Here is a 12,237-nt window from a genome sequence, read left to right on the forward strand (position 1 = left end):
TCTGAAGTTATTGTAAATGGCATGCATTTTAAATTTCATATTCCAATTGTTTCTTGCTTGTGTGTGTGTGTATATATAGTTTCTAAACTATATATTCTACATATACAGGATGTAGTGTTTCTATACAGAGTATGTGCTGTGTGTATACACTGTATGGAAACAAAAACATTTTCTATTTGCCAACATATTTACAATGTCTGTCAGTCTATATTACTTTGTACAGATCCAAATTTCTATTCAATACTATTTTCCTTTTGCTTGAAAAATTTCCAAAATTTCTTGTAGCGTAAGTCTGTTGATGTATTCTCTCACCCTTTTTTGGCTTAAAAAGTCGGTTTTTCCTCTACACTGTGGAAACATTTTCACTGTGTATAGAATTCTGAATGGACTTTTTTTTTTTTTTAACCTTTCAATACTTTAGAAGCATCTATGATCTCAATTTTGGAGATGTCTTCTAGTTTGCACAGCTTACAGCAAGAAGTCTGTCTGGTGCCATTCTTACTTTTTGTTCCTTTTTTTTTTTTCGTTTTTTGAGACGGTGTTTCGCTCTTGTTTCCCAGGCTGGAGTGCAGTGGCACAATCTCGGCTCACCGCAACCTTTGCCTCCTTGGTTCAAAGTGATTCTCTTGCCTCAGCCTCCCGCATAGCTGGGATTACAGGCATGCGCCGCAATGCTGGGCTAATTTTGTATTTTTAGTAGAGACGGGGTTTATTCCATGTTGGTCGGACTTTCTGTTCCTTTCTATGTGATGTGTCTTTTGTGTGGCTACTTTTTCAAATTTTCCCTTCCTCACTGACTTTCAGCAATCTGATGACGTTGTTTTGTATGCTTTTATGTTTCTTCTGCTTGAATTTAACTTTTTTTCATTTATGGATTTAGAATTTGCATCAACTATGGAAAATTTTCAGACACTGCATCTTCAAACATTTGCTTAACCCCTGCCTTAGTGATACTCCAATATGTGTATTAGACTGCTTGATAATGTTCCATAGGTCTCTGATGCTCTCTGTTCATTGTTTTTTCAGTCTTTTTCCTCTCCATGCTTTAGACTGAACATTTTCTACACCTATTTCACTGATATATTGGCAATAGCTCTTTTATGTCGTCTGCTAAGTCCAAATTATTTCTAGGTAGATCACTTCATTCTTCTCCTTGTTAATGGATCATATTTTTTGCTATGTTGCATGCCTGGGAATTTCTCATTAGATGTCAGATATTGTAAAATTTATGCTGTTGGGTAATGGATGTTGTTTCATTCCTTCAAAAGAGTGTTAGACTTTGTTCTGGCATGCAATTAAATTACTTAAGATTAGCCTGATTCCTTTGAAGCTTGCTTTTGGCTTTTCTGTGTATAGATTCTTTGCAGTCCCTGGGACTAATTGAGCCCCACTGAAGCAATACCCATCTGTGGACCCTACCTGTTGCTTCTGATTACAAATTTTCTTCATTTTAGCCAAGGGGAAAGCAAAATGTTGCCAATCTTCCTTCTAGCCAGAGGGAAAACAAGATGTATGACTTCTAGGAATCAATCACTTGGCCTTCTTTCCAATAGTTCTTTCCCCAGTCTCTCGTAGTTTCATCCTTTGCATGCAGATCTGTATTCAGCCAATATTTCAAGGCCCCTTTGCAGATGTTCAGAGCTCTGAGTTTTTTTCTCTTCACTATTCCACTTCATAAATTCTGGCCAACTCAGACTCTCCAATCTCTGACCTAAAGTCAGCAGGACCACAAGGCTCTGTTTGGAATCCCTCCTCCATCCCTGCTCTTGACCTGGAAAATGCCTCCAGGAAGCTGGGACAACGGTAGAGTTCATTTCATTTGTTTTCCCAATCATGATCCTAAGCTCCTGGTTGAACAATATCTGAAAACAATTTTTTAGCCCGATTTGCCTTGTTTACAGCAAAATGTCAGTTCTCGTAGCTGTTGACCGCATGGGGAGAGGCAAAAATCATTTTTCAGTTCATGCTCAACAGTTTTCCATGAAGATTTAAAAAAAAAACACAAATTCAACAATTTTTTAAATATCACATTTCTCGATGGGACTCTAACATTTGCCATTATTTCTAACTAAGAAACAAAAACAAATATTTAAATCTAAATTTTATTAAGAATATTTGATTTATGCCAGGCACGGTGGCTCACGCCTGTAATCCCAGCACTTTGGGAGGTGGAGGTGGGAGGATCGCCTGAGGTCGGGAGTTCGAGACCAGCCTGACCAACATGGAGAAACCCCATCTCTACTAAAAAATACAAAATTAGTCGGGCGTGGTGGCACATGCCTTTAATCCCAGCTACTCGGGAGGCTGAGGCAGGAGAAACGCTTAAACTCAGGAGGCAGAGGTTGTGGTGAGCCAAGATCGTGACATTGCACCACTCTAGCTTGGGAAACAAGAGCGAAACTCTGTCTCAAAAAAAAAAAAAAAAAAAGAATATTTGATTTTTGGCTGGGCGCCGTGGCTCACGCCTGTAATCCCAGCACTTTGTGGGGCCGAGGCGGGTGGATCACGTGAGGTCAGGAGTTTGAAACCAGCCTGGATAACATGGTGAAACCCCATCTCTGCTAAAAATACAAAAAATTACCAGGCGTGGTGGGAGCTCTACTCAGGAGGCTGAGGCAGGAGAATCGCCTGAACTGTGAGGCACAGGTTGCAGTGAGCCAAGGTTACACAACTGCACTCCAGCCTGGGTGACAGAGAAAATCCATCTCAAAAAAAAAAAAAATTGATTTTCTATCCACATTTACACTCTAAATTGTTAAATTTCTTTTATATATATTTTTGTCTTCTCATAATAGTCATAAATTGGATGAAAGACTGATAGCTGTATTTTTCATTGCTAATCTCTAAGAAAATTTTAAGTAATTCTTCTCAGATATTCATTATACGACAGTCAAAATATTTTATCAATCTCAAAATCCTTCACTTAATTTTTCTTTGGTTGAAGCTACAGTACTTCAAATTATTGCTATTTGAGAGTATAAGAAACTGAGCAGAAAATCTTTAAAAAGGAGGTAATTTTTGGCAGTCTCATTGTATTTATGAGGTAAATAATAATATTTGGGACCCACCAAAGTGAAGGAGCCCTGGCAAACAGTCCAAGCTTTCAGATGGTAACCATGGTAGGCTATGTCTTAGAGACCAGAGTGAACTAGAGGTAGAAGGAGCCTTACCAAGACTACTACAAGACTTGGGATACCATTCCCTGAGTAGACTAGGTGATCAGATCCTACTCTATTTGGCAAGCAGAGGATTAGCCTTGTCTTATGGCAAGATATCACTTAGAGCCTCAACAATTTTTCAGAAACTATCAAGCATGCCAAAAAAAACCGGAGGCTGATAGAAAAACAATAGAAACAGATGCACAGGTGATCCAAATACTGGAGTTAAAACAAGAGCATTAAAACAACTATGATTAATAACTTTTAAAATATGGAAGTAGGAGCAAACAGTTAGAACATTCATCAGAAGAGCATATAGTCTATGAAAAAAACTACACTGAAATTAAGTACAGTCAGTTCATATAAAGACACCATTAGAGAAACAACATGACTTTGGCTCAGGAAAGATATTTATAATAAATGTATCTGTCAAAAAAAGTTGAAAAGACAAAGCAAAAATCTTCATAAAAGAAGATATCCAAATGGCTAACATGCAAATTTGCTTAATTTTCATTATTAGAAGGAAATACGAATTAAAACCACAATGTGATCCTATACACCAGTATGGCTAAAAAGAGATACCATCAAGAACTGGCAAGAATATGCAGTAATAAAAATCTCATGTACTTATATAGTGGGAGTATAACTTGGTACAACTTCTTTGGTAAACTGGTTGGTGGTATCAGACCTCAAGATACGCATACCTTATGACCTAGCAATTCCACTTCAGGCATATGTCCAACAGAAGTGTATCTATGTACATTCGCCAAAAGACATGTAAAAGAATGTTCACAGCAGCACCATTTATATTTTCCCCAATCTGCAAACAATCCAAATGGCCATGAACTAAATAAATTGTGGCACATTCATATGATAGATATTATATAATTGTGGCATATTCTATGATAAACATTTTCTGTGTCTAAAATTAGTGATTCATTTCTCTAGACATTGTTATTATGTAGTAGGTAAGAGCACAGTTTCTGGAGACAGAATGTTTAGATCCAAATCCCAGCTCTGCCATTTACTACTTGAGTGTTTTGGGGCAAGAAACTCTGTAAAAGAGGGATACATTTATTATTAGGATTAAATAAATTTTAATAAAGAATGAGTAGGATGGACAGGCGTGGTGGCTCACGCCTATAATTGCAGCACTTTGGGAGGCTGAGGCAGATGGATCACCTGAGGTGACAAGTTCGAGAGCAGCCTGACCAACATGGCGAAACCCTGTCTCTGCTAAAAACACAAAATTAGCCAGGCGTGGCAACACATGCCTGTAATCCCAGCTACTCAGGAGGCTGAGGCTGAAGAATCGCCTAAACCCGGGAGGTAAAGGTTGCAGTGAGCTGAGATCGTGCCATTGCACTCCAGCCTGGGCAACAAGAGCCAAACTCCGTCTTGCAAACAACATCAACAACAGCAACAAAAGAATGAGTAGGGAGCAACAAATGCAAAATAGTAGTAACTTTCTTAAGATACTATGGCTAGTAACTCCTTCCTGTCCCCCTTTCTATCTCTGTAAACATTTCTTTATCACACGAAATTCAATGCGAGATTTTTTTAGGCAGTATTAATATTTTATTCAATCAGTATTGGTGAAATGGTCTGCTCTTGGTGCCTTAGAACCTGATGCTTACTCTTTGGAAGTAATTGCACATAAAGGCATTTTCTTCCAACTTAAGCAAGTTTCATTTTTGTCATGTGTTTTGGGCCATAAACTTTCTCTTCTATGAGCTTCTGCAGCTCCATTGTTAGTGCCTTTCCCATTTCCTCCTGATTCTAAAAACAAAAATGCTTAAACTTCTAAATCTAGCCATACTGTAGACATGGACAACAGTGGCACTAATTCCTTCAATACCTGTGGTTTTTTCTAGAGCCAGGATAGTAACAGAGGGAACAATATATTTCTTTCTTCCTTTGTAAGGGTTCCTTTATTTCTTAAATGTTTTTAATTTAAAAATAGAAGATAATGTATACAAAAGTACATGAAGGACATGTAGAACAGCTATGATGGAGCCCCACACTTGAGCAATTTGAAAAATTGGGGAAAAAATATCTATTTGAAGACATTAGAAAGCTGTGGTGGCAGCCATAACTTGAGAGACCAATAACTAGAGAGACCAAGATCCAAGAGAAGTGAGCTAGACACTTGGCCAGTGTTCTTCTCTCAAGGCATTTGTGAACTCAGCCACGCAGGATGCTATGTGACTGAAATCACAGAGGGCTGGTATTGAGGAGCCAAGAACTGGAATATAAGACCAGCAATAGGAGGGGTGCCACAGACCATATCCCAGGCAAGAGGGCTGTAACACAAGAATGGGGGAAAATAAGAAATCACCAAGTCTTATAAAATCTGTAGATCAGCCTCAGTTCTGCTCAATTTCTGAATAGACTGAAATATTATATCTCTATTGCCATGTAATAATTTACCCCAAAACATAATGGCCTAAAAATCCAAACATTCATTATCTCAGTTCCTGTGGGTAAATAAGTAGGAAGTCGTGTTGTTCAGGGGTTCTGGCTCATGTTTTCTCATGAGGTTGCAGTCAGGATGTTGGCAGGTGCTGTAGTCACCAAAGGTCTGACAAGGGCTGGGGGTCAGAACCTAAAATGGCTCATTCACATAGCTATTAGCAGGCTGCCTCACCATGTAGAGCTCTGCATAGATTGCTTGATGTTCTTATGACGTGACAGTTAACTTGCTCCAGAGCAAGTGATCTAAGAGAGAGCAAGGAAGCTAATGTCTTTTATGACCTACTAAAATAATGTCACTTGTGCCATATTCTATTCATTAGAAGTGAGTCACTAAGTATAGTCCAAGATGGAAATTAGGCTCCACATTTTAAAGGAGGGGTATTGAAAATTTGTGGACATATCTAAAATCCATCACAGGTGCTGTGTCTCTCTGCTGCTTTCCAGAGTACAGAGTGAATCTAGTCTGGTGGAAGACATCATCTAGAGCCTTTACAGTTTCCAATATACAATATCCAGTAATCAAACACAAAATTAGTAACTGTCCTAAAAAACAGGACAAAGATGTAAAATAGCAAACACAAATAGAGTTCAAAGTGACCCAGATAGGACAGTCATCAGAAATAGATCTGAAAATCTTAGTGACTAAAATGTTCAACACATGGATGGCAAGGTAAAGAATTTCACCGAAGAACGTGAATCTGTAAAAAATAACCAAGAACTTAAAAATATACAAATTGAAATTAAGAATTCAATACATGGGTTTAACAGCTACTTGGATCCAATAAAAGAAAGGATTAATAAGCTGGAACACAACACAGGTTAGTTGAAAATACCCAGACAAAAGTATCCAGAGCAAAACAGATGGGAGTATACAGAAAAGCATATAATTAGAAACCAGTAAGACAGAAGACATAGAATGCTCCAGAAGCAGTATCTGAAGCAAGAATGTCAAGAATTTTCCCAAGATAATGAAAGGTAACAAGCCACAGATTTAAGAAGGGCCACAAGCCCCCATCCGTATAAATTTAAAAGGCAAAGTATACTACCACCACCCCACCACCTAACATCTTGTAGTAACATCTTATAGTATATTGATGAAAACCAAAGTAGAATATCTTAAAAGCAGCTAGAGACTTATCTTCGAAAAAGCAAAAATAAAACAAATGTTAAAACATTTCAACAGAAATAGAAGTCAGAAAGCAATGTGATGAAAATGAGAGTGCTGAAAGAAAATAACTGCCAACCTATAATTCTATACCCAAGTTAAAATACCCTTCAAAAATAAAGACAAAATGAAGTCATTTCTGGATAAAAACTGATGGAATTTTTTCTAAGCAAAACTAAAAGCAAAAGAAATAATAAATGGAGATCTTCTTGTGGGAAAAAAAAAATGAGCCCAGATGGAAAGATGAAATTACAGGAAGAAATGAGCAAGAGAAAACATAAATATGTGGGTAACTCTAAATAAACAATGATCGTACATAGTAGTCATTCTCTGGGACTTAATGTAAAATTGAAATGTACAAAAACACATAAGATGGGGAAAACAAGTAAACAAAGCTAAAGTATCCTAAGATCAAGCACTGTCTATAAAATAGCAGAAGTAATACTCCAACGAGTAAAGAATACTTATCATTATCTTAGGATAACTTCTAAAGGAATAATGAAAACGGTAAAATTAACAAGGTAATGGGGAATGGAAAAAAAAGATTAATTCAAAAGATGGCTAAAACAGAGAAACAGATACATATGAGGAAAAGGACCATAAAACAGGGCAAATAGAAAACAGATAGTAAGATTGCAATTATAAATCCACACACATCAGTCAGATTACACTAAGCATAAATCACTTTTCTGATTAAAAGATAATTATTTTCAGATTACATTAAAAATAATTTTCCATTAAATAAATACAATGCTAGTGCCCATGTAGCCATATTCAGGTAATTTTAAATTATCAGCACTTCAGAAATCCATATGCTTCTATCCTATATCATAAACTTCCTCACCATAAATGGCATATGTGGTACTAATCTCCTTGTTTTACTCTTTAGATTTACTATCCAGCTTAGAATCCCTGAATCATGCACTTTGTTTTACGGCTATTTTTGAACTTCATTTAAATGGAAATCATACAAGTCTTTTGTGTGTGCTTTCCAATCATACTTTGTGGGAATAATCCATACTGTTGCATGTGACTGCAGTTCCTTCATTTTCTTTCATGTGCAACATTCCACCATATAGATTTACTGTAATTTCTTTTTCAACTGTAGATGGACACTTTCTCCTCTCAGTTTTTGGCCATTATAAAAAATGCTGCTAATAAACATTCCTATACATATATTCTATGGCATATCAACATGCAATAGATATACCTCTAACTAGGATATATCAACAGCTGGGACTGCTAAGTCAAAGGATATTCATATCTTTGATATTTCCAGATAATGCCAATTTTCTTTTAGAGTACTATACCAATTTACTCACCCAACGACAAAATATTAAATATTACTCCCTTTATTTCAAAACCTCACCAATACCCAGTAGTCAGATTTTTAAATGTATTTTTTCCTTACCTGATATGAAATGATATCTCATTGTGGTTTTAATTTGCATTTCCCTGATTACTAATGAAGATGAACACCTTTTCATATGTTTATTGGCCATTTCGAACTCCTCTTTTGTGAAGTGGATGCACAAGTCTTTTGCCCATTTTTCTTTTGTATTATTGGGCTTTTACTCATTGATTTGTTGAAGTTCTTTATATATATTCTGCGTACTAGTCCTCTACAGGTTATATGTGCTGCGAGTATCTTCTTCAACTCGGATGGCCTGTCTTCTCGCTATCTTTATAGTGCCTTTTGAGAAAAGAAGTTTCTAATTTTAATGTGGTAAAATTAATTTTTCTTTTATGGCAAGGGCATTTATGTCTTAAGAAATCTTTCCCTATCCAAGTTCATGAAGACATTATATATTCTAAAAGCTTTATAATATATATTCTAAAGCTTTATAATTTCCTTTAGATATTTTTAGTTCCATAATCCATGAGTTTTTTTGTATAGCTTTACATAGAAGTCTAATTTCATATTCCCCCCAACATAAACAGCAAACAAGATGTTACCATTTACTAAAAGTCAATCATTTCCCAAATGACTGACTGCCACACAATCTCCATCACATATCACACGTACATACATACATGGGTTTCTGGATTCTCTACTGTTACACTGATCTATTTGTCCAGCACGTGCCAATCTCATACTATGCTATCACTGTAGCTTTGTAATACCCTAACATCTGATGGCAAATTCCTTCCATTTTCTCTAATTAAAGAGTATCTTGACCTCTGAACCCATTGCATTTTTGAATCACGTCATTAAGTTCTATAAAATTACACAGAGATACTGATTGAAATTGTACTCTATAAATATAATACTCCTTTGTCCACGCCATATAGTATACCTTTTTAATAGATTTTTCTTTAATATCTAACGTTTTATATTTTCTTCAGCTATTGTTTGTCTTATTAAATGTATTCCTAGGTACTTGATATGTTTTGGGGCTTCTATAATGGTGTTACAGCTTTTCCAAAATTTTATTTCCTGATTGTTTCTATCTTGATTCTAAACAGGAAGATGAAAGATTTCTTAGATATTTACATTCAGCAATCTTGTTTTACTCTTTATTAATAATTAATCTGTAGGTTTCACTAGATTTCATACACACACCCCAGTCACCCAAAAATAGTAATAATTTTATTCTTTCTTTACTATACTTTGTATTTTTCCTTCTTCCCTGATTTTTTGGCATTCTTGCATTAGCTAAGACATCCAGTATGTTATATAAAATGTTGACAGCAGGCATCTTTCTTTTGTATCTCCAAGGAACACTTCCAATGTTTTACCATCAGATTTGTCTTAGGGATTTTGTAGATAATTTTTGTCAGATTAAAGAAGTTACCTCTTAATTCTGAGTTTGCCACGAATTTATTTTAATCATAAATGGGTATTTCATCAAGTCCTGCATCTATAGTGAGTTGATAATGGTTTTTCTCCAGGCAAATCACATTTTTTTTTTTTTTTTTTCTTTTTGAGATGGAGGCTTGCTCTGTCACCCAGGCTGGAGCGCAGTGGTGTGATCCCAGCTCACTGCAAGCTCTGCCTCCCAGGTTCACGCCATTCTCCTGCCTCAGCCTCCTGAGTAGCTGGGACTACAGGCGCCTGCCACCATGCCCGGCTAATTTTTTGTATTTTTAGTAGAGACTGGGTTTCACCATGTTAGCCAGGATGGTCTCGATCTCCTGACCTCGTGATCCACCCACCTCGGCCTCCCAAAGTGCTGGGATTACAGGCGTGAGCCACTGCACTCGGTCTAATTTTGTATTTTTAGTAGAGACAGGGTTTCTCCATGTTGTTCAGGCTAGTCTTGAACTCCCGACCTCAGGTGATCTGCCCGCCTTGGCCTCCCAGAGCTGGGATTACAGGCATGAGCCACTGTGTCTGGCCAATTTTTGTATTATTATTATTTTTCTTAGTAGAGATGGAGTTTCACCATGTTGGTCAGGCTGGTCTCAAACTCCTGACCTCAAGTGATCCACCTGCCTCAGCCTCCCAAAGTGCTGGGATTACAGGCATGAGCCACTGGGCCCAGCCACATTAATTGATGTTTAATTGTTAAACCAAGGTTCCCGTACTCTTGAGTCAAACTCAACTTTGTAGACTATTGAACTTGGTTTACTAGTTATCTTCTTTAGGACACCTGCATCTCTTTTGTGGTTTAAAGCAGGCTATAATTTTCCATTTGTGTAAAATTTTAAAATTGATTTTATAATAGTATTAGGGTTATGCTAGTCTCATAAAATGAGCTGAAGAACGTTCCCTTTTTTTCTATCCTTTGGAAGAGTTTGCTCAAAGGTGCTGTTATTTCTTGTTTAAATATTTTATAAAACTCACCATAAAAGCCATCAGAATCAAGTTACACATTTGTTACACCTATCCGCACATTCACCTTGGGCTGAGAGTGCTGCCTCAAACAGTTTTAGAAATCGCAGGGTTCTTCCTTCAGAATAGAACATGAGATAGATTTGTTCATATAAAAGACACAAACCACTGCTAAATTGGATATATTTTTCTATAAAGCACTATTTTAATGGTGTCTTTTTCATTTCCATTACTAGCACTTTTTATTTTTTGTTACTTCATGAGTCTCAGCACATGGATCAATAAGGGGTCACACTGCAAAGTGTCACTGAAATGTGGCTCTTGCCTTCATCAACTAAATGCCTCCTTCACAGCAGCTTCCTGGCTTAAAACTAAAATGTGGGCCCAATATTACAGAATATTAGGGCATCTCCTGAAGGGTCACAACTGCATGTTACATCCCCCAAAACAAACATAAATGGTTTAGATCTGTAATGCTTCTCCTTTGTTCTCGAGTCTCCTTGTGTATGCATAGTTATTTGTGGGAAAGGGTGTTCTTCAAACAATGGCCATCATTTAATCTACTTATTTTTGATTGTATGTTTTCCTCTTTTTAAAAACTCAAGTATAGGACCAGGCACAGTGGCTCACACCGGTAATCCCAGCACTCTGGGAGGCCGAGGCAGGCAGATTGCCTGAGCCCAGGAATTCCAGACCAGCCTGGGCAACATGGTGAAGCCCTGCCTCTGTAAAAAATATAAAAAATTAGCCCAGCATGGTGATTGCACACCTGTACTCCCAGTTACTTGGGAGGCTGGGGTGAAAGATCACTTGAGCCCAGGAGGTCAAGGCTGCAGTGAGCCATGATTGTACCACTATACTCCAGCCTGGACAACAAAGTGAGACCCTATCTCAAAAAAACCCACAAAACCCAAAAACCAAAAAAAACCCCCATAACTGAAGTATAATATGTAAAAGTAAAACTACAGGACATTTTAAGAGTGAATGTTAAGAATAATCAATATTATAAAGATCCAAAACTGTAATGAAGAAAAAATTCATTATTATAGATTTAGATAAATTTATGCATTTTTGCAGAAACACCTACCTTTCAGAAACAGACTTATTTTGATCTGGTGACAAATTAATTTTTTTACTTCCTTTTTCGGAAGGGTTAGAAGGCTCATAATTCACAGAAGACTTTTCAATTGGACTATTAACTGACTCCAAATTCTTATCCAAAATTATAGCCTCTGAATTTGCAACCTATTAAATAGGTGAGAAAAAAGCAGTTGAGGGGAATTTTACCAACTGTATCCTTCCAAACAAAATTAGCATTTTCAAAGTATTCTTGCATACATATGGCAAAACATAAGTTAAATCACATGTATTTCGCTGGCTGATGACCATGATTGTGATTTGCCTGCCAAAATGAATTTTTAAAAACTCCGAAGAAATAAAAATGATGGTATACATCAACTTCCTAGCTTGGATGGAAAGAAGGAAAAACAAATGTTCAGGTAGTTAGACAACACTTTATTCCTATTAGACTAAGTTTTAGGAACTAATAAACACTATACTTAAGAAAATTTTACTTTTGTTATACTTTTAATAAAGACTAGAAATATCTCAGATTGCTAACTTGCTTTAAAACTTGAAGCTGAAACATTCAGTGTTCTCAGCTT

The 12,237-nt window shown here is 36.7% G+C and overlaps 1 protein-coding gene across 12 annotated transcripts in view; it reads right to left on the reverse strand.

Moving 5' to 3' along the window:
- ATF7IP2 (activating transcription factor 7 interacting protein 2) overlaps nucleotides 1-12,237 on the reverse strand; it is a 130,743-nt gene that overhangs the window by 9,718 nt on the left and 108,788 nt on the right. For all 12 annotated transcript variants that reach the window (XM_058433954.1, XM_058433953.1, XM_058433951.1 and 9 more), the window contains one exon: nucleotides 11,661-11,818. In XM_058433954.1, coding sequence (XP_058289937.1) covers nucleotides 11,661-11,818 — 158 coding nt within the window. The remainder of the gene's footprint in view (nucleotides 1-11,660; nucleotides 11,819-12,237) is intronic.

Source organism: Hylobates moloch, unplaced genomic scaffold, assembly GCF_009828535.3.
Source record: "Hylobates moloch isolate HMO894 unplaced genomic scaffold, HMol_V3 SCAFFOLD_23, whole genome shotgun sequence".
NCBI lineage: Eukaryota > Metazoa > Chordata > Mammalia > Primates > Hylobatidae > Hylobates > Hylobates moloch.